The sequence below is a fragment of the Scatophagus argus genome, chromosome 8 (genome assembly GCF_020382885.2).
Source record: "Scatophagus argus isolate fScaArg1 chromosome 8, fScaArg1.pri, whole genome shotgun sequence".
In the NCBI taxonomy this organism is placed as follows: Eukaryota; Metazoa; Chordata; class Actinopteri; family Scatophagidae; genus Scatophagus; species Scatophagus argus.
Genome location: NC_058500.1, coordinates 10075478 through 10099024, shown reverse-complemented (window position 1 = coordinate 10099024; position 23547 = coordinate 10075478). Strand labels below are relative to the sequence as shown.

The 23547-nt window shown below is 41.4% G+C and overlaps 1 protein-coding gene across 3 annotated transcripts; it reads right to left on the bottom strand.

The window, feature by feature from the left end:
- Window positions 1–1003: 1003 nt before the first annotated feature.
- On the bottom strand, window positions 1004–16642 carry LOC124063643 (EMILIN-3). 3 transcript variants are annotated; one of them, XM_046397501.1, is made up of 8 exons: window positions 15858–15972; window positions 13888–13985; window positions 12672–12745; window positions 5679–5801; window positions 4632–4954; window positions 4202–4548; window positions 3768–4118; window positions 1004–3300 (listed from the first exon to the last, which is right to left on the bottom strand). In XM_046397501.1, exons 4-8 carry the CDS (start codon window positions 5756–5758, stop codon window positions 2155–2157), a joined length of 2247 nt encoding a protein of 748 aa, XP_046253457.1. In that variant the 5' UTR covers window positions 5759–5801; window positions 12672–12745; window positions 13888–13985; window positions 15858–15972; the 3' UTR covers window positions 1004–2154. The 3 variants fall into 3 exon arrangements, with proteins under 3 accessions (XP_046253457.1, XP_046253456.1, XP_046253458.1); XM_046397500.1 differs by lacking the exons at window positions 12672–12745; window positions 13888–13985 and adding an exon at window positions 16519–16642 and having other exon boundaries at window positions 15858–16385; XM_046397502.1 differs by lacking the exon at window positions 13888–13985 and having other exon boundaries at window positions 15858–15989.
- Window positions 16643–23547: the final 6905 nt, after the last annotated feature.

The window sequence follows — 23547 nt, the reverse complement described above, 5'->3', positions numbered from 1 at the left end:
CAGCTCATTTCACTCAGCTTCATCATTATCATTGAGTCTCGCCTAACCTCTGACTCTATAAACACTAATATCCTCCATACTTTTCACCTAATGACCTCGCCTTATCATCTGACTCCTTCATGTGACCAGTCTTGTGAGCTGGGGTGGTTTGCAGGTTCAGTGAGAGGAACTCATGCTGCATCATTTCCACGTTTACCTAATGAGCACTGTTTCTTTTGTGTATTAGTTTGGTTAAGCCAGAGGTTTTGAACAAGAATGAATTTCCCTACAAAACTGCTTACTCTGAGCAGTCACACCTCATGCACACAATATGCTGCACAGCAGGCATTAATGTTACACTTCTGGTCCCCATTACATGCTGACAGTTACTTAATCAGTGAGAGATGTTTCTGTCTTAAACTGTACACTGGTATTCTGTGAAACCTGCAGACAATGCAATATGACAACAGGCTTAGCCATAATTCAAAATCTGTTTGCTGTCTTAAACCTGTGATAACTGATATAGAGAGGAATAAATGTGATGCAGCCTTATTTTTCTTTCTGGAAAACTGCTTCCAGACGTTCTTTATTTTCAGGTTAATACCGTAACTTGTCATTTGTTTTGACCAATATTGCCAAGGGTGACCAACAAAGAGTTTACATTCCTATTTTGCTGGTTCAACAGCCTGTTGGTGAAGGACAGAAACAGCCTGGACAGTAATTTTAAGATCTGTTCAAAGATGAAACAGAAGGATCTGTGTTCACAGCTGCCATGAAAATAGAGCTTTGTAAAAATGTTTGCACTGACAATGCACTGTAGCTAATCTTGAGCCTGATGGGTCACTGAGTTTGGAGTAACAACAGTATCCCTGTCAATTTCTCATAGCTAACTTTTGACACTTTTCTAAGGCTTTGTATGTTTTCCGATATCTTCTGATAAATTTGTTTCTTATGTATTTAGTGCCCATACCCATAATTTTAAAACTTATTGCAGTTGATTATTTTAGCTTTCTTAGGTACAGTGTTTCTTTTTTCTCATATTTATTGTTCAGATTTGTTAACACACAATAAATGGACAGACAGTTTATTATTGTCCTTAAAAACACAAAGAAATTACAGCCTGCAAACCATCAGGCAATAATAACTCCATTATAAACCTCATATTAACTCCACTGGAGAGCTGCTGCATACAGTTCCCCTTACAGGGACAAATGAAGTTGTACTGCATTGAATGCAGCCAATTGTTATTTCCAGAGCATAGCTACCCAGATTAAAGGTGTAGTATGCAATTATGGAAGATAGTTGATTGATTGATTGATTGATTGATTGATTGATTGATTGATTGATTGATTGATTGATACTGGTATTTGCTGACCTGGCAATGAGAATAATCACCTACCTCTATTCAGTATTGTCTACTGTACTTTCAAAAAAAGGTCTACATTGCCAAAATTGTGTCTAAAAAACACTGCCATCCTGAAGCGTTTGAGACTTTATTTCTTTCCGTCTACCAGACCATGTTATGCGTTGTCACTGTCCCCCGATGGTGAGTTTTTGGAGCTTCTCTGAAACTTGGAGCAATGCATCATGAATCAAAAACAACTGTCAAAGCAGACACATACATAATTTTTGTGTAAAACAAGAGCTTACGAAAACGTAAATAGCACCAAGATGACGTACAGTATTTTTTGTCGAAACCAGACAAGTGTCCACACAGAGGATGTCAAGTGTGCTTGTCATTAGAAACCCGTAGCAGCGTAATAGTCCCATATCAACCACTTGGTTTTGTTATCATTTCTCTAATATAAACAGTTTAACATCATAAAAATGCAGTCACTTCATATAAGTTAAAAAAGCAAAATGAGAAAACAAAACAATCACGATCAGAGGAAATAAAATGCCCTATGGAATAAAATCTCAAGGGAAAATATTGCCCAGTTATGCAACCATAGGTGTGTCTTCTGTAACTTCCTTATTTCACTGAACTAAATGCTCAGGTCAGCGTATTTCGAGAAATGGAGGTGGGTGGCTTACGAGAAATACTTTCATTTGTTTAGTCATGGTCATCTGTAAAAATAGGGTCTGAAACGGAAGAGAAGCAGAAGAAGTCACTTGAGCCTAATGGGAAGCGCACATAAGTCTCTTAAAAAAAAAACCAAATCTGTAGCTGAAATGCTAGTGGTCTCCATTTGGATGAGCACCTTCCTTGGCTGCACAGTTTTTGACCTCCCCTTTAAGCTCAGCTAGCTGTTCTGAATGGATGGCCAAGGTGCCATTCACCTGGGCCAGATAGGAGTCTGAGTGTCTCTCAAGCTCTGCCCTGATCCTCTCCAAGTGCTCTGCCAACTCCCCCAGACCGCCGCACTGGCCCTCTACCCTGCTCACCCTGCTATCAACGTCCTTCACCTCCTTCTGTACTTCTATTGCTGTGCTCCGGCAACCCTGCAGTTCCCCAGACAGCCGTTTTTTCAAAGCCACTAGCTCTCCCTTCAGCTGGGCCAGCCGCCTCTCCCCAGCCCCCAGGAGGGAAGCTTGGTGGCCCACTAGTTTTGTGATTCCTTGAACCTGGTTGATTAGCTGGTGCTCTCTCTGCTCCCAGGTGTTGTTAGCATGGCCCACTTCACTTGCAATGAAGCTAAGAGAGTCCTTTAGGCCCTTCAGAGTGCGGTTCACTGAGTTAATGTTGACCTTCAGGAGAGTGATCTCTCCCTGGACATTGCTGTCAGAGTCCTCCTGGGCAATACGGAAGAGCAAGTTTTGCAAGGTGTTGTTTAGGCGATATAGCTGGTTTGAATGGGAGTCCAACCTATCAGTGATCTTTTTCTCCATCCCCTCACACTCTTCTTCAACTTCAGTGACACTGACACCCCCTGCTGGTGGGGTGGAGGGTGAGCAGGAAGATGTGCAGAGGAGCTCCAGATCTATTAACTGTTTCTGAATGCCACCCAGGTCTCCCTCCACTCTCCTCCTCAAAGACTCAATCTCTGTCTCCAGTGCAGGGACCACCTGACCCTCCAGGAGTGCCGGAGCTGTGGCATTACTCAGCTCCTCAACAGCCACAAACACTCTCTCTTCCAGGGTCCTCAGTTTGTCCTCTAGCATGGTCTTGAAGCCATCCAGACCACCAGGGAGGCCGGCTACAGCATCAGATCCACCCTCTGTGGCATTAAGGCGTCCTTCTATGTCCACCAGGCGGGTCTCAATCAGTGTCTCTACATGTATACTCTGGTCAGCAAGGGCAGTCTGGAGTTGTCTCTGAGATTCTGTCAAACCTTTAACTGACTCCTCCAGCAGTAGCACACGCTGGGACAAACTGTTCACCTGCAATGATCAACAACTTGTTAGTTCATTAGGAAGTGAATAAAATGTCTGGCGATATGTGATGACAATATAGAGTTGCAAAGTAGTCTGAAATGTACAGCACTTAGTTAAAGTATAAAAGCTGGACTACTTCTAAGCTGGGCATATTGACTTCTTGGAGTTGCTGCAGGTTGTCCAGCAACTTGCTATGTCAGTACTGCAGGTAGTCACTGTTGTGGACATAACCATTTGTAAAATTACATGTACAGATTAAACCACAGAGTTTTTATTTAAGTACCTTAACTATCTTTAAAAGCGTCAATTTTGGACAAAGCCCAGCTACCCCTCTTTCAAGTCTTTCTTTTAAGCTATGCTAACTGTTGTCAGACTGGAGCTTCATATTTCATACAGATGTCATCTATCATACCATCTAATTGGCAAGAAAGAAAATAAGAAAAGAAAAGGGTGGAGGAGATTATAGGTCATACCTGTCCACAGCAGCTCTCAGTGAGAGTTAGGCCTTGGATCTGAGCCTGCAAAGAACCCAACTCCTCTCTGAGCCCAGTCTCTCTTCCATCCAGAGACTGCTGCATTTGTGCCTGACCATCAATGTGATCTCTGTGGCACTGCTGCTGCACTTCCCCAATCTTTGTGTCACAGTGATTCTCTAGATTGGTCAGACGGCGCTCAAAGCCATCCAGGATCTCAGCCCGCACTCCAGCCAGCCTGGCGTCCAGGATCTCGTCAAGATGAGTAGTGGAGCTGGGGCCAGGGATGGGCTTTCCTCTAGGTCCTTCCAGCAGTTTCTTCAGTTGACCATCATGTCCCAGGACCATCCCCTAAGGAAGGAGGGAGGAGAACTGATCAATCTGCAGAGATAGGCTACTATATCAACTTTTGTGCAAGCATAGTGGTACAGTACCTGGATCTCCTCTAGGATGTGAGTTTTGGCTCGCAGTTCATCTCTCACTTCTGTCACCCTCCCTGCCAAGTCTCCAAGATCCGTGAAGCTTTCTCTTCCTTCCAGTCCATCGGGAGTCCCATCTGGGATTACCCCAAATCCCACTGTGGAGTCAGGCACACGGGGAGTGTTGGGTAGCAGGGACACCAGGATTTTGTTGGTGTCTTCCCGAAGAGATGTGCGCAGTCGCTCTTCAAGGCCAACCACCACCCCGTTGAGAGTGTCCAGACCCTGGGTGAGGCGACGCAGGTCCTCTTCCATGCGGTCCAAACGTTCACCAGTAACTCCTGAAATCCCAAATTTGTTTCCTGCACACACACATAGTAGCACACATAAATAGCACCAGAGAAGGTTTGAACTTTACAATAAATTGGTTGGAGTTTATTCTCACCATAGTTTGGCTTTCCATCCCCAGCAGGCAGCTGTCCTGTGGGTATTGATCTGTGGTCAGGCACACTGGGGAAGGGTTTGCCGGGCTCCAGCTGGCCTCCTCCAGGCCTCTGGTCCACGGGGGGTCTAGGGCCATGGGGGAAGCCCTTCACGCCTGGGCGATGGGGCAAACCTGCTCCCTTGAAAGGCGGCATCACGACGTCAGGCAGGGACGTAGGTCCATCATAGCAATTTTCTCCAGAGTAGCCAGGACAACATCTCCACTCCAGCTCAGTCACTGTCTTATAACCCACCTTATACTTTGGCTTGTAGAATGTCCTGTACCTGAAGGCAATATGATTGAACACACGTTTACTATGAGAGGTTAAGAGTATATTACAATACTCATACCAGAGGTGTTTCATTTATTTTTACTAATTAAGAGAACAGGCCAGAGAGTGGGGAGATGAGAGGCATGGAGGATAGATAATAAAGGTATAATATTATTCTCAACATGGATAGATGATGTGGCATTCGAGGACTGAGCCAGGGTGAGTACCAAACTGTATTATTATCTTGTTTAAGATGATCTTTTATGATTCTGAGCCTGACTCGTGTTTCCATAACTTCAGAGGACATTACATTACACTGGATGGATGCACATCCATGCACTCTGCAGCAGATGAAGTTAAAGTTACTTTTTTTTCTATTTTACTTTTTTATTTTTGTTTGATTTGATTTCATAAAGGTAGGTGCGCAGGTCAAAGCAAGACCATCTTGACTCTGAATAAACATAAAATGGAAAGGGGCTCTTCAGAATTTTTATGAGAAAAAAAGTAGCTGGTGTCATTTGAATTGTGAAACTGATATTTTTTTAAAGCAATTCTGGAAGATAGTTGTTTTTATTATTTTTAAAAAAAATAAATAATTTGAAAAACTGACATTATTATGACAGAACATCATTTGAACACTAGAGGGCAGCATTGACATAGAGTGTGTTCTAAATTGTACATTTCACATTTTAAACTGGATTACAGTGCCTAAGGTAAGTTTTTCTTCAAACACGTACATGACAACAGGACACTTCTGACCCCAGATGCACTTGGTGGTGTACTCAGCCTTCACATATGTGGCCACCCCATCCTGCATGGTGCAAGTGATGTTCTTCTGGACCACATAGGCACAGTGGTTTCTGTGGGGACAATAGGAAGTCATTAGAGTTATCAACAAATTACAGCACTATGATATTAGCACTGAGATACTTACATCATTAAAGATGACAAAACCCCGTGTTTTTTGTCATCTCTGTTCCTGTGTATTAACTTTAGACTTCAAAGTTTTTGCTTAACAACAACCACTCTAAATTCTAAATTCTAAAATCTTAGTAATGGTAGCGCAAGTCAAAAATAATCATCATACTGGTCCACTCGCTCATTAATGTCGGTTATACAGAAATATCAAGTTAAATTTAGCTAACCTAGCTAATGCTGTGTAAAGTTGTATCAGCAAATTCCAGAGTGTATTAAATTGAAATTCCACTTTATTATCATTTAGACTTACAAATTGCAAAAGGAAGAATGTACACGTTCTTCTCTCAAAAATGGGTTTGATCACTTTAAGAAACAGATGACCTAAAAAAACACTGAAACACACACCCTTTAAAGCAGCACTGCTACTATGCCTTTATTGCTGCTTTTGCTTTCTTTTTTATTTTTCACGCGTAGCCTTCCATCTTTTTTATATGATAAAACTTACTTTTCAGTAAATTACATTGGTTGATATTTCCATGTTCAATATTAAGAAACACAAATTTATGGACACCTGTGGAATTAGGCAGAATGATGGCTGTTGAGCTTTGCCTAGTTGGACTATCTTTGATTTCCTTCCTGTTCAAAATGGTAATTCAGCTACTTCTTAACCAATTCAAAACACATTTTGTCTCGACAGATCATTGATTTACAATTAACACTGAGCTAAAATCATTTATGCAGACAAGAAGCAGGCAAGAAGCCAGAAATATCACTGAGACTATTTCACTGCTCAGTTATACTCCAATCCAACATACAACTTCACTATAACTACATTGAGCAGTTGTTGCATCATACTGGAGCTGGACCTTCTCTCCCATTCTCTTGCTTCATTGCCAGTGCAGCTACAGCAACTGCTAAATGTTCCCCTGGCCCCCATGCAACACAGGAAACGATGATCTGTGCTCTTTAGGCTCACATGTGAAGCATTTCTTACATTCAGAGGGGAGCATTTAGCAGCACATGCAGTACTTAACTTTGCTCCACAGCTGTTTCAGGACAAATAGAAGCGTTTGGAGGAGTAGGGAGGGATGGGTCAAGACGGGTCTACATGCCAAGTTAACAGGTTCGGAGGACTAACAGACAGGACAGTGTGTCAGAATCTGTGAGAAACCACTGCACTGCTGCTGCATTCTGCAAATCGCTGTGTTTTTAGTGTGTGCGCATGTGTCTCTGTGTGTGTGTGTCACCAGGGTGTCACCCTGTGTTGACACACGTTGATATCAGTGGAAGGAAAAGGGTAGGAGTTAGAATGACAGAACACCTTTCATACCAGCATGACAGCCTACTGCCAGGTCATGTGTTGTTAAGGAAGTAGCAGTTATGACCTGAACTGATGTGGTGTGATGGGAGTTTTTAAAGCACTTTAAAGTCACACAGGAATTTAAAGTTTGCTGAAGATTTTTTTTTTTTTGCATGAAAAAGCAAGAAATTTGTTTTTTATTTATCAGATTGCATTTAAGGAGTCATGCTGCATCATTATTTCTGGCAATATTCTCCAGTTCTTGAAAACTCGTAAAAACTCACGTACTATTTCCCTGCTTGGTCTGCTGATGCTACACTGCGCTAATAATTTGCTTTTGTGGATTTTCTATCCACTACCACCCCACCTGCAGGCTCTTTTCTTTACGATTCCTGAGAGGGGTCGGATGTAGGGTGTATGTATGTGTGTGTGTGTGTGTGTGGGGGGTTCACAGAAAACACAGAGCACACCAAAAAAAATAGCATTTTTCTCTGTATATTTGTACAAGCTCTCATTGACATGGTGGTGGTAATAGAGATTCCTGGAGTAAAGAAAACCAGACGATACTATCAGCCTGAGAATATTAGCAATATAGTGAGTGGTTAAAGTATTACATTATAAAACTTTAGTATTGTTATATGGGTATGATTTCCTCCTCATAAATGACAGTTATATCGACCGCAACAAGCAACTTTACGACTTTGTTTTGCATATGAGTGAGCGTTAGGAAGATCTTCTATCGGCATACAACAGATTTCTGACAGCTGATGGAGAGCAGAGTGCATTAGCGTGTCTGTGTATACAGTAAAGTAAGTGCGTGACTCTTCTCACATTACACACAGAGCTGATCAGTGGAGTGAAAAGCGACAATGTTCACCGATTTGTTTGTCAGGTGCACGTCTGGGGGGGAGCCAGTGACCTTCAGACTCACACACAATGCCTGAAAAGTGCAGGAATCCAGATGTACAAGGGATGAAAAAAAACACTTCTCTTGGTCTCTTGGTCTCTGTTTCTGCCTTTCTGTCCCCCAGTCTGCTCGTTGCCTGTTTTACAGATCTGTCAATGTCATTTGGGTCTGTGAGTGATATTTTATCCTCACTGTCTTACAGACAGAGGGGTTCTGGCTTTGTGAGAATCAAAGTCAAGTGTTGAGGTAAATCCTGTCCCTCTGCGCTGCAGTGTCTGTCAGGGCAACCTCAGGTCACCTCCTCTGCTGTGTAAAAACAGATCTTAATAAGACGAATGTTAAGTTTCAAGTTGAGAGATAGTGTGTGTGTGAGCTGCATATACACTCACACACATGGACACATTTAAGCTCTTGGCCCTTTAATCTCACATCCAGAGACCTCACTGCTCTACAGGATGAGGACTACACAAGCTTTATTGCCTGAAATACGAACCCGTGATTTGTAAGTGGTCAGATGTGAGAAGAAAAGTGCCGTCTTTAGTGTTTGTAATTGTCAAAGCCATGTCCAGCTGCTGCAGGGTAGGTGAGAACTTTGTTTTTTTCCTGTCCGTTTTGGGGGAGACAGCACTAATCTGGACACCTCGGGGGAAAAACGGATGAGAAGTCCGGATCCAGATCTGAGATCAGAGGAATACAGAGAGGAAGGAAGGGAAGAAAGAGAGGGGCTGGCTTTCTCTGAGATATTTTCACACCTCATCCCTCAACCAATGTGGCACAAGGAGACTGGTTTTAGAAAAGTATAAATAATTTCTGATGTTTGTTTTAGGACTTGTTTGTGACAGATGGGTGGGGCTGGCTATACAGGATAAACAGTGCCCGACAGTAAAAGTCATAAAGGTCAAATCAGCTTTATTTATGACTAGCACTGAGGAAACATTACACACACCTACGACAGGTAATTGCAGTTGCAATAGTTATAATTAACAGTGACAGTAAAACTCTGTTGGTGCTAGACCTGACTGGTGAAACTATTTTCAAACAACATTTAAAGACATAAGTCTAGGAGAGAAGAATTAGCCTTTAGCTCTGGGGCAGCAAAAGTAAAGGCATTTAACAAAGCTTTAACTTTAATTTTGCCTCTGGGACAGGCTAAAGCATCTGGCTGACATACGTAATAAATCCAGACTAAGAGCCTAAAGCCACGCTAGCTGCTCTGTGATGCTTTACTTTGGTGCACCGGTGCTTTAAGCTAAATTCTGATGTCAGCATGCTGACAAGCCCAAAATGACATTGTTTCATGCTAAGGTTTAGCAGGTATAATGCTTTCCATGTTCACCATCTGTTCACTTAGTATGCTGGCGTTTGCTAATTGGCACTAAACGCAAAGCAGCTGAAGCTGATGGGAATGTCATCAGAGTTGCAGGTATTTGGTTATAAACCAAAGTACTGGACAAAAGAAAGCTTGACCTGATGAAATGGCACTGGCAAAATTATTGCAATTTTTCATGAATGTCTCAACCGCAATTTGTGGAAAATTTGTAGATGGCGATAATGTCATTGTACTGATTCTTTTGGAAAATCTGATATTGCGAGAGTCTGAGCCACATTAGATAGATGGATAGATAAATAGATGGTGTGGTGGTCCCGTGCTGCTGACTCCATTCAGCAATCCATCCAGTTAATGACATATTTAAGCTTAGACCAAAGTGGAACGACCAATGGATCCAAATGACATTGCCTTCCTCAGATCTGCACCACCAACAAGCATGGCTAAAAACCTCTAACTGCTGCTAATTAGTATGCTTTCTTTGACTGAACTTAACTCCCTCATCTAAAGACATCTAATGTGATTCCACTCATCTGTGTGCAATTTGTAATAAAATGAAGCTTTGAAGGACGCCTATGCTAATTAACTTTGGCCTGATCAAATATTACTGATTGCAGGCAAAAATGCAATTTGGTTTCCTGCATTTTGCTGTGCAGCTGTTTAAAGTTGTATTAGGCATTGTGTTTCTCCCATTGCCATGAAAATGAAATCTTTGGAACACCTTGATGGGATTTTTTCAAAGGATGGAAGTGATTAGATTTTGGTAGTCAACGGTCAAACATCACTGTGATGTCACCAACACATTTTTGGTCCTAACTTAATGCGTCACTTACAACTGCATGACAAAATTTCACACACGTGTCCAATAGGATAAAATGATGACACGGTGACATTTTATATCCAAAAAGTCACTAATCTTGGATGTCGCCCTGGAAACTGTGCTTATCGTATAGATTTTCTACGATGTGTGTGAAGCATTCACATTGTATAATTTCTATCTTCTTTGCAGCAACATCAATCTTTGAAATACTTAACACCACAAGCTCATTGATTTTGCTGATATTGATGTTCAAGTGATTGCCATTAAAAAAAAGATAATTTTTAAGTTAATCACTGGAATATGACGTGTCAAATAACTTAATATTGTGTATTAAAAATCCTTTTAAAGTCTTCACTTCACAGATTAAACGAGTCTGGATAGACATAGTACTACACTACAGCTTGACTGGTTGGCAGATGCACACACAAGTGAGGCAATAATTCATTTCTTTCATGTGAACAACTATTTCTCTTGTGTTTGGCTGTCTTTTATGTTGAATGACACTGTAAACAGTAAGAAAACACCCCAAACATTAAAAAACAAAATGTTTCCAGTTGATCCACACCCTCACTGAACCACCTGACCCAAGCTGACTGACTGAAATTCATCAGTGTATTAAACTCTCTTGTGCACCTCCCAGGGTCACCTGACCTTATTCTCTTCCTCCCCAAACAATATCCAAACAGTCGTCACCTCCTTTCGTCTAACATGACAGGAGAGTCATGCTTACTATTTCTCTTGCCGTACTTTTCATCTCTCTCTTCCTCCCTCTCCAAATATCCCTCTTTTAATGCCAAGATGTTGTCTTTTTTCTGTCATTGCAGCGTGTCATTTTTTGACTGCTAGTCTGGTCCCACTGTAAATATTTCCAGTATAGCATTACAGTTACTAAATCGCTTCACGGCTTCCCAGGGGGAAAGCAGAATTCCCATCTCAGATTCTCATGTGGAGCGTTTTTGGCAAATATTATTGCTGCCAGACCTCCACCCTCTCCTGGGCCCAAAACAACTTTCAATCCCCCCTTTTTTCTCATAACGTTCCCTTCCTTTTTTTATGCAAAATCTGCAAACTGCAGGTGATCTCTGTTTACTTATCCAAGCATACCAGCCCTGTTCTTGTCTGTGTTTCCAACAGGAACAGGCCCCAGTGTGTCGCCTCATCATGACCCTGACATCTCCAGTCCTCTCACCTGCCACTTTCCATCCATTACCTCCATTGTTTTGACTCTGTGGCACTAAATGACTGACCTTCCTCGTTACTGACCGCTCTCTCACCTGCAGTGTTCCTGACTGTTTGAACCCAGGTCACGGCTGTTACCTCTGACAGATTTATGACTGGAACAGGCCAGATAAAAAAAAAAACCAACAAAAAAAAAAAACCAAAAAACCATGCGATCTTTAATAGGACCTTTAACAACTGTGTCTTTGGGCTAACAGCTCTCCTCCAGGGCCCATCTCTTTCCATATTTGCTTTTAATGAAACATATTTCTATCCAACTGGCAGGTCTTGAAGGCCCCATGCTGCAGGGTTGATTGACGTTGCTCTTGTGGCTACTGATTAGGGTAAAAAGAAAGACGTGATACTCCCAGCTCTAGCAGCAAAGGGATAACACTCACTGCCAGCTCTAATTTAAATGCAGAACATTGCTTTTACATGTGCTTAAATTTTGGCCTCAATCTCTAAACCTTACTAAAGCAATAAAAACATGTAGATATGTAAACGATATGTTTACAGTTTTACAATTTTGCTGTTGTGCTCCATTTTCCTCATGGAGTACATTAAGAAGCTCAAACACCGGTAGTGAAAAAACACACACATAACTTCTCCTCAGGCATTTCCCAAAGCACATAATCTTCTTTAAAAAAGAACAGCTTACTGTGTTTTTGCAATAAAAGAGTATTCAAATGGAATTTTTAGATTTCTTAGGTTCACTGTACTGTTCATGCACGGCTGTTGATAGCAATGTGAAAGCAGGATGCCGACAAGCCAAAGCCAAAACACTCTTCAAAAGTAAGACTATCAGGTGAATCACAATAGGTGCAACTAAAAAAGGGCAGGTAGCTTGAAAGAAGGGCTGGCTAATATGATGGGGAAAAAAAACTACTAAAAATAATAAATAAACGACATTGCCTATAGAATTTTTTAATAGAGAGCCAAAGTGAAATCAGCATTTTCTCATTTAAAATCCCACCGATTTTTGTAAAATTGCTCATAACAGAAAATCCGGTGTCAGCGCAGCCATTCTCGAAACATATTAGTCACTCTTCATATGTTTAAATAATCAAGGTATGTGATGATATGGAATTAAAAACTCATATATTTAGAGGATGTTAATTTGAATGAACCGATTTCTACTGTTTCATGTTGCATCAGATAAAACTCTTTACTCATCCCTTCATTTTCTACATCTGTGGAAGTCTAGATGTTTCTCTGCCCAGCCGAGATTTCCAGCTCTTACTGGGGAATCCAATCAGCTGCTAGCTGAAGCACCGATGTGAAAGTCTTTGTCTTGATCTTCTCCTCTAACTAACTCTGGGAGAGACAGCAAACAAGAACAATGACAGTTTTCAGTAACAATTTAGTCATTTATTTGGACTATAGAATTTATTGCATCAGTAACACTATATCATGTTTTATCATATTTCATCATGATATGATTCCAGTAAAATATGACAAACAATAATATTGAACTATCACACTTACATGAGACTCTAATATTGTATATTGCATCAACTTTTTAAATGGCAAATCCACATTAACTGTGTTGACATGCAAATCCCAACCATTTTAGCTGAGAAGTCAGTCAAAGCAGTAGGTTACATAAATATGTGTTGGTAAGGAGCTTGGGAATTCACTGCCCAGGCTCTGTGACCCTTAGCAGGAGACTGGCTCCATTCTTGTCCTCAACTGGACACTCAACACAAACTTACAACAGCAGCCCATGACCCCTAACCTCTACCAACTCCCTGACCTTTCCCCCTTGATCTCTGTCCCATACATCACCAAAAAGCCCTCGGATATGTCTCTAATCTGATCAGTGAAGGTATGTGGCATCTGGTGGCATCCTAATTGATTTACACAAAATCCATTTCCCAGTAATGAGACCCTTGGGTTATGTTTCACCTGTCAAGTTGCATTCTGTGGTATGGTAAGAGGTGCTTGAGAGATACTAGACATGTTTTTATGTTTGTTATTGCTACACACAATGTGATGCCAAAACCACCAATATTATGTAATATTAAAATTCATTTTCTTTAATTAATATTTGCCAGCTCTTCAGGAAAGTTTAGCCATGGCTCAATGTAATCTTTACAATAACGCTCTGACAGGCACAGTATTGTAACTATCTAACTAAAATGTGTGAGTCAGGGACTAGAGGACTATATATTTTCTCATTGCAGCAAGTGGTTGCACTGAGCAAAAGGAATGACTGTGAAATCAAATCACTCGCTTTGCTGCCAAAGCACCCATAATAATTCAATATGAAGTAAAAAAGTCCATGGTGCACCAACAGCTGAGAATTTTTTTTAAGTATCTCACTAATAAACAACCATGTTGTGTCCACATGACTGTGTGGTCACAATAGTTGGTATTTACAAGCTCTAAAAGCACATCACACACACACACATGCAAAATGGCACATATGTTATTTTTAAGTCTCTACTTCCACTGACCAGTTAGGTTGACAACAACTGAGCTCATATATCTGTAGTGGTGGTCTGACACTGACATGTCCCCGGGGCCCACTGTGTCCAAGGTGGGTCAGCAGCTCCTGTATCAACACCATAGTTGGACACAGGCACATATGGGGGGATACTAGCACCAAGCAATTACTGATCAGCAGTCTTTACTGGTCATTTAGTTTTAAACAGAACACCATAATGTCTGGCTTCTCTACCAATCTTGGGATTCGGGCTTGGGAGGATATACAGCGTAAACTGGCACGGGCGAATGGTGAAAAAAGCTTCTTTTTCATGCCTCTCAGAAAGTAAACAGACACCACAACCATGTGCTGCCAGCATGCAGTAGACGTGAGCAGCAAAGGTTAAAGTAGAAGACAAGACAGCGAGTTCATCTGTATAGCACCTCTGAGCAGCAAGGCAAAACAAAATACTTTTAATGATACATATAAAGAATTAATTAAGTAATGAAACATAATCCAATATAAAAACACATACATACATGGAATTTAAAATTACTATAATGAAATAGAAGACAAAAACAACTTCAAATGATTCAGCAACTGCATGATAGTTAATCTCTGTAACTTTCTGTAACTCTAAAGTGGTTGTATTTACATGTTATGTGCTCTTAGCTGGGTTTAGACACACTGATGTACCTCATTCAGGAATCGTCTGATTATATTCTGAGTTGGAGGGTGTGTGAACCTCTTAGTATTACTGGGAACATGTGTTAAACTCAGAAAATGTGATGTGTGAGTGTGTAGTGTAGGTCCCTTTGGTGGAGCTGTTATTTTTGCTGTTGAGCATTAGTTTTCAATGAGCAATAGAATAAGCTGTCCCCAATTATGTGTGGTGTTTTTGGCTTGAGGGATGCTGCTTGGAAATGAAGGTAAGCAGGAGGATGGGAGAAGGTTATCTGCTTAGGTGGGAAAGTTTAAAGGTGGAGACGGAATGTTAAGTGCTGCAGTCTGGGTAAGGGATGCTCAAGAGTCCGTTCCCTGGAGGTGAGGGTACATGGCAGACTGCGCAGGGCTGGGCGATCAGCAGTGCTCTGTGGCAGTTTGAGTGAAGCAGCAGGTAGCTGGGGAGCTGTCCAAAGACATAACAGCTCTCAGGGGAAGCCAAGCAAAAGAGACGGGAAAGAGAGGAAAAACCAAAAGAGCCCTGCAGGCCAAACATCGGCCATGTCTATCCAGGCAAAATATATCCACAAGGCTCTGTTTCATCCCACAGCTTCATGGCTTTCAAATAGCATGTCAGAGATTATTATTTTTCCTTCCTCACGTGGTCCTGACAATATCAGTCCAGTGTATTTACATACATTGCACATCATAGATTAAAACCAGGAGAAGATGAGTTAGGCAGAAAAAAAACTAACCCTCAATTGTATTTTTAAAGCAAAGTTGAGTTCAGTTGAGACCACTGTATTATTGCTTTAATACTGATTGGAGATCAGTTGTACCACTCCCTTCTGCCAGCAGGTGCCCAGCTGTACTGTAAGTCTTGCCTCTAATTGAACCCCCACCACCACCACTACCACACACACAAACACACACAGCGGCTGCAAGGGATCAATAGTCTTGTCATCAACTCAACACCCCCCTCGCTGCACCATAAAGACCATAATGATGGCTTTGTTTTCATAACTCAGCATGTCATTGTTGCTTTATAATGTTTATCCCCAGCCACAGATGGTTTTAGGTGTGAACCACAGAAAACGGCTGATGGTAAGTAAGAGAGAAACAGAGAGTCAATTCAGGGATCTGTTACCAAGCTGATGTTCTAACTAAAACCATATTTCTGCAACTCGCTGGTGACATGTGTTTCTCAGGAGGAATACAGTATGAGGTGGGTCTCTCTCAAGCTAGTTGGAATGACTTTTGAGTTCAAACCCCAGCAAAGCGGGAAGGGAAATAAAACATGCATTAACACCTGTGACATGTCCAAAACGTAGCACTTACTTGTGACGGGTCATGGGCTTGTTTGGTGAATAGTGAGGGTTGAGTCCAGCCTTGTACAGATTGTATCTGTTTCCATAGAAAGGATTGACATGACCTCCATAAAAAGTTCCTTTACTGTCCGCCACACAGAGCAACACTCCTAAGAGAAAGAACTGCGCAACCAGGTGACACAACTTGGTCCTCATTGTTATTTTTTTTTTCTCTCAGTCTTAAAATGCTCAATTAATTCCAGAGTCTTGAAAATGCAACTGGCTGTTGTGGAAAAGGTTAAAAAAATGATAGCTGTAGGCTGTTTCTCAGAGTGTTGTGTTGAAGTTCCCAGCTCACGTGCAGCCTTGTCTTCCTCAGTGGGCCCCGAAAGAGAAGTGGAGCCCAAACAGCTGTAGCATCAGCAGCATCTCGCCCAGTATGCTTTCAGTTCGCACACTTACCACAGTCTGAGCACACAGGACAGAGCAGAAGGAAAACTAGTGAGGCTGAAGAGGGAGGGGAGAGGAAGAGGGGCAAGGAAAACAACACAAAGGTGTGCTGGAGGAGGGGAAAGGAGAAAGAGGAGAGCAGGACAGAGGAAAGAAGGAGGGAAGAGAATGAGTGTGTCTCTAGGAAAGTTTGAGTGCTGCACACACACACATACACACACATATGCAAGAGTGTGTGAAACCTGCTGGCTGGGCTCGACCCTCCACGTCCTCTGCACTCTGCATGAGTGAGGGTGTGTGTGCAAGAAGCGGCGTGCTGCTCTGCTGCCTCTGAAGGGGCAGGCAGACAGACAGCCTGTATTTGCATATCCCACCCCAACTGTAGCCCGGCTGCTCTGCACAGGAGGGGGTGGCTGGGTTGATTTGAATCAAATCAGATTCAAATAACAACAAAAGCTCTGTTACTTAATTCTGCTTTAGTTCTGTTCAACATCCCCTCTTAGTCTGTCCCTTCCTCTCCAGTCTCCTACCATAGAATAATTTTTTGGCTCTTTAATACTTAATGATTTTATTTTCTTAAACTCTCCTTTTCTTCTCCATCTGCCCTGGGAGCAGCTGTACATCAAAGTGCTGCCCCAGTGTGCAGAGCCATGTGCGTGGCTGTGGCTGCAGCCAGCTAAGACGCTGCAGATCTGGACACAATGGACCTCCTCCTTGCCTCACTGCGGCCACTCATTAAAAATCCCAGCCACAGTTTCAGTTGAGATCTACACTGCGACCCCCTCCTTATGTTCTACCATACTTCCATGTAGTTCTTGAATTCATGCATAACTGCCTCCAGTGTTATTCCGTGAGGTTTGCCCGGGGAATAACACGAATCGGTTCAGTTTCTTTAGTAAAAGACTGTTATTGTTTGATCAGTGTCTGAATTTTTATTGAAAACTGACTCTAAACCTTCACTATAAGGGACACTAGATTGTTGGTAGCTGATGGCTTCTTTCAATTTTGTAGCTGCTATGTTCAATTGTAATTTCCCGTCTTGAGTTTTCCCAGACATGCTTTTAGAAGAAACCAAAATAACAAAAATACTGTATTCCTTCCTCAGGGAGCATCTTTTACGGTTTTGTTCTTACTCCACTAATACATTGGCAGCTCTGCTTGTTGACGTAGTGGCCGCTGCTGTTGTAGCTGGTTTTCTCTGTGGCAAAATGGAAATAAAAAGGAAAGTTCAGATGGTACAACACAGCTCAACTGACAGCTCCCAACCATTTTGCACTCTACAGTACCTCAAAAGTTAGTCCGTGGTACAAATACGTGTGTTAAAGTTATCCAAAGTTGAACACTATGGAAAAGCACTGTACAACTTTACTTGTCCTCTGTAAACTCTGACCAAGGTGTTTCTGTTGTTGCTGTAAATTGTACCAGGCCGCCAAAATGACCACTGTCTGAAGCGCAGTTTTTTTTTTTTGTTCTAATCCCAATGTCCCAATGTTGAGTAAGATGACAACAGCTACATGGATAACCTTGGCATGACTTTAAAATCAGCCACACTGATGGCTACCCTGTGAGGGCAGACGCATAGGAAGAGGCAGGTGCTTGAAATGGCCGCTTTGTTTGGACGGTTGGTTTGCAGTGTTCTTCTCACCTGTGTGCTGACTATGCACCATTTACCCTGCTTTATTTACTCTTCATTCACAGGTCAGTGTGAAAGAAAAACACACAGCTTCACAGTATGCAAAGAGACCACATATGTGGAAGAGCTTCCAAATGCGTTTATTTCAAATCCAAGCACGCACACACTCACAGAGATGGTAGATATATGAACCAATGTGTGTTCTAGTTGACTAAAGGATGAATTAAACCTTGGAAAAAAAAACATGCACGATACTTTTGAGTTATGGTTCTTTATATCTTTTCATCTTATTCCAAAGTATGTGATTTAGCGTGGAATTTAACCTGTTGGGGTCCCTTTCCACCATTTATGCAGCACAGATTGTAAGGGTGTAAATCTGCTGAAGTGTTTAGACTCCTGCTGAAGATTCATCCCATCACCTCACTAAAGCAGGGAGACAGTGAAAAGGAAACTATTTCTAAATCTTTGTCTACTCTGGCAGACAGATCTGCACTGAAATACCATTTTTCATTGGAATGACTGGCACAGTTTTAAGCAGACGTCTGCCCCAGGAGGGTGTCCAGATGTTAAGGAATAATGAGAGATATCTATGAATCTCTTAGTTTGCAAGTTTATGATAATTCAGAAGGTTAAACAGAGTCAGACTGGCCTTATAAGAGAACAAACAATCCAGTCAAATATATAAATAATTTAAGTCAATCAACATTTTAATAATGGATTCTTTGCTGTAAGCCAAAAGTGGAATTTTCTGCTTGAATTATTACTGTAATTAGTGAACCAAAATGGTTTCTGTTGCCTCACATGAGTCACGAGTTTGTTCAATTTGTTCTCTTCTTCCTTTTTTTAATTTCCTTACATTTTATGTAGAATGGATGGTTGCTCTGCCAATGTTGGACTTTAAGTCTTTTGCGCAACATCTGTGAGTAGTTTCAGATGAGTATCCTTATCTGTTCCTGACGGATTCCATACTCTGAAAGGAAATCTGAGATGAAATTCATGCAATATTTTTAAAGTCTGTAGCCTCTTGAGCTTTGGCTAATATAACAGTTTGGCCTTTAAAGTGAATGCAAGACAGTGACCAAATATATTATACCACACAATGTGCAATTTCCTCATGTTTATATGGTTTTGGACTCAGGATATCGTATCCTGTTCCAAATGACATACGGCCTGTGTCCAGTTTCTCCCTTTAGCCCCCAGTGCCTGATAGGAGCCATCAGTACGTATGAGTCTGTGCACACAGTGATGTGAGACAATGTTAATGAATCCAGTTTTGAAAACAGGAAACTTAATCAGTTTCATTGCCATAACCCCTCCATAAACCATCCTGATCGATTCCCATCAGGAATTTTACAGGACACCACTTTTATCAGATTTAGAGTAGAAACAGGGGCACAGACATAGTGAGAGAGAAGTAGAGAAAACGGATGGATTCCACTTTAGTGACATCAGCTACTTAGCAATGAGAGGGACATTTGATCCTTTCTTACAGTAGTGACCTGGGAAGGGATCCAACCTTCATAAACAAGTGAAGACAAAGAGAATAGCTGTAATTTATTTCCATAATCCCAAAGTGTACAAAAAATCACCAGGGGTCAAAGATTCAGGAAATTCAGCTGTAAGACGTGAAAAAGTAACAACATTTTCTGAGTGCATTTGATTTAAAAACATCCAAAAAGCAAAGCAAAAAAAAAAAAAAATGTTATGCAGTCAAGTCACTTGGTGTGTTAATTTCTAGGTGCTGCAACCTTCCATCACTTCCACCATAAAATGTGCTCGTTAACATGTGACACCAGCTGTAAAATCAGGTCTCCATCCACAAGATGGACGGTGGTAAATTACCCACTCTCTCCACTGTGCAGGCATTAAAGACCCACTGGTGGTTTCCAACCAAGGAGAGAGGAAGTATTCTGTATTGGCTTGGGGATGGTAAGATTTCACATGGAGTGCACAGAAAAAAATGGCCTTCACTGGAAGCCCAATATCACAAGAACAGATGAGACTCGTGGTAAGTTTGGTTTTGACTTAAAGGCTCCAAAAACATTTTCTCAAAAAACCTCTTGACATAAGCGAAGATTGTTGTATTTCCGTCTTTATGCTCACATCACTGGTTTCAGGTGAGCGGAGCTCATTTGGCAAAAGGACGTGTCAAATACAGTTGTGCACCAGTCAGGATTTAGCAACATTTGACTGTTTGATGACAGATGTTTGGCCACTGTCTGTCAAATCTGTTTAAACTATAGTTTTAAAGAGTTTTAAACTCCTCATAAATAATCCCTGAAGACTTTTCTAAATATGAATATTATATGAATATTTCATATAGTATAGAAATTCTGATTTTATCTTAGTGATATATATTAAATAAAGATTTCATCTTTATCTTCTTTGTTTTTCCAAACAGCATTTTCAAGAGTTGCTAAGCTTGTTTGTTGTTGTTTTAACAATATGCTACAGAGTAGCCATTGTGGATTGAGCCATTATAGATGCGCAAATAAGGGGAGCAAACATAGGATTTTCACAGGGGTCAAAGGGGCCTTCCTCTGATGGAAACTGCCTCTTTGTCCACAATGGGACCAGGAGGATATGCACTCATAAAGACGTAGGTGTGGGAATGGAATGGCATTTCACAGAGTGTACACATGGATGCACAGAAGTCACTTTTTCCCTCTCTTCTTTGCAACCACACATGTCCCAAAGCACTTCTTGGTGTCACTGTCACTCCATGTCAGGTCTGTCCATGTTTTTATTGTCTATCCAGGTCTTCAATGAGCAAAACGGGTGAATGGGTGACAGAGCGAGAAAAGGGGATGTATGTGTTTGAGACAAAGACCGGGGACAGTGGTGGCAGCAGCATCTTGGCTGTAAGATTGTTGAAACAGAGTCCCAGTGTGAGCTGGAGATGAGAAAGCTGATTCTCTACTTAATATCTTTGGCTCTTTGTTGGGACACTTGAATCTAGTTTTTGATAGTGAGTACCAAACAAGTACAGCATGTTGATGGGCTGTGCAAAATCGTCTATATAGACGTAATTGAAGGGTACCGGAAACAAGATCTGTGTGCACATTCATTTTTTTTGTTACTACTTTGTACTTAATTTACATCAGCTGTTTCTACTAATATGCATCTCCTCAGTGAATGTCATATCGCTTCAGAAGGTGTTTGGGTGCAAGTTAATAGATGGCTGTCCTTTGTTCAGGTGTTTTATTGCTGTCCCTCAGATTTGCTTCAATTGCAGAGGTGACTGCTTAGAGTTCAAGAAAAATTCAACCAGAGAAAATTAAGTTGAGTGAGCTGCTGATCTGACCTAGAGGCCTGGGCCATTTTTCATTCCTAGTGCACCCCTGGAAGTAGCTGATGTTATTTTTCTTTTGGATGTTGTTTGACAGGTGGATCATGATGCATTGTGATACTTTCATGCAGCAGATTTCTGAAAGGGTGAAAAATGAATGAATAAAATTTATACATGTGGATTGAAGTAATTATGGGTATATTTACCAAGATAAGATCTTCACGGCATTTTAGTGTGTCTTTATTTTAACTAAAAGATATCCATGTGGCAGCCTGTTCTTAAAGTCATGATTACATCTAAATTGCCATGTACTAATGGTCATCTGCTTTATAACAAAAAGACTTGATGAGAACTGACTGCTCCAATATGCGTAAGTAAAAGTACAGGAATGGGCCCACAGTGGCGCTTAGACGCTTGAATGAATCAGTTTTTCAGTGTTCTTCTGAAGATCCAGGCAGGGCACAGCAACCTGACCAGTCTGGCAATTGGATTGGTGCTGATACACATACAGCATTGTACACCCAGTGTACTCCAGTCCAGAGGAGATAGATTGATTAGATTTAGCTAATTTAGATGTTCTGCAAAGAATTTCAGATACTTCAGTTTTGCTCTGAAATGACATTTTGTATTTCAGTTTTTCCGTCCTGATAATCTCATGTCCACTGCTTCAGCTCAATCTCCACTGAAATGTCATATATGTAGACCTGGAGGTTTACAGGTTAAACAGAATCAACATGTACTGACACAATTAATCTTCTAAACGACCATAATAATGTCAGTATTCTCCAGTCGCTGAGCCCTGTGACAACACTGGCTATACGTAGTCTATATGATTTATGGGTCAGTCATATGAAGCATGATCTCATTCCAACCAGCACAGTATTCACATACTGCCAAATGTGGTTGGTGCGAGGCAAAATTACATCGGAATTGTAATCAATGCTGGCGCTCAGCATGCACCAACATACACACACGCACAGACTTCATTCTCCCTCCGGTGGGTACGATAGTCTGCATCCAGTCCACATCTGGTTTACATCATAGCCAGACCACCACCATCACCCAACCCAGATCTATCATGAGACGCATGCGCACACACACACACACACACACACACATGCACACACACAAATGTTTCAATTTCACTCATTTATAATACCTCATCATGCACAGCTCTTTCAGAATGAAACACAGAAGCACAATGTTGTACTTTATTCTCCAACAAGCAAACTGACTTCACATCAGTCCTCAGTGCTTAAAACAGTAACATACGGCATCTTGAACTGCTGTTGGGATACATCAGCATATGTAAGTGCATACACACATGTTAGCAACGTCTGCATGTGAGCGTGCATGCAAACACTTGGTACTTTAATTGCTGGCTTTGTGTTTTATTGTAAATGCTACGGAGCTGGTGGGGGTCAGTGGTCTGCAGAAAATATGAGGTGTGTTGAGATGAACATGCGCTCACAATGAGCTCCTTGTTTCCTCAGCAATGTGTTCTCAGTTGCAAAGCAATTAAAGACTAGCATACTGGCCAGGGCTGCTCATTTCGCTGCCTGTGACGCAATTCTCGAGGTTTGCCCAGCTGAGGGCTGAGTGATGGGCAGGCACACACATCGGCAAGCACAATCGCAGACACACATGCATGTGCACTGAGAGGAAGACCTAAACACAAGTGGACTCATGCGTGTCTGTGCACTTGCACAAATGTACACACATCATTTAAGCCTAGCCAGAGCTGGCAGAAGGTAAACAGTCTATGTTATTGCAGCACAAGGCGTGCCCTGTGTGAGGCTGTATCAGGTCCTTATTTTACCAAAATTATAAAGACGATAAATTGAGATGAGTGACAGAAACTTTAGCGTGAATTCAGACATTAATGTGTTGACGCAGGATAGATTTATTGCAGTGTTAAGCGACATACAGAGCAGTTGGAGCAGTTCATATTAGTGACATCAGCTTCCACCTGTTCAGTCTTTTTCATAGATAAAGAAAAAAAGAAGCTGAACTGTGTTCACCAAGTCAAACTTGTCCCCCACTTCCTCTGCAGTGTTTGCTGAATGAACTTGTGGTTCATATTTTTCTTTTCACTTTACCCTGCCTTGAGATTATTGATTGAATTTAGCAAAGTGCTGTAAAAATGTAAAATTTTCCAACTTTCCTTCATATGTGTTTATTTTCAGTGCACTGATGGATGGATTCTTACGTACAATTTGAGTAAAATATTAATTCATTAGTCACTATTTTAAACAAGAAAAGGTTAAACGGTGCTCACTGTTACAACAAAAGCAAATCTTTGAGTATGAGTATATTGTTAGGCCAAATATTATTGGTTCTCAGTCGAGC

Excerpts from the sequence above, each read along its gene's own strand:
- LOC124063643 (XM_046397500.1), bottom strand. The coding sequence starts at position 16,042 with ATGAGGACCAAGTTGTGTCACCTGGTTGCGCAGTTCTTTCTCTTAGGA. Across the intron at positions 4,955-5,678 it reads CAGAAGTGTCCTGTTGTCAT|GTACAGGACATTCTACAAGC; the intron begins GTACGTGTTTGA and ends TATTGCCTTCAG. Across the intron at positions 4,549-4,631 it reads GGATGGAAAGCCAAACTATG|GAAACAAATTTGGGATTTCA; the intron begins GTGAGAATAAAC and ends GTGTGTGTGCAG.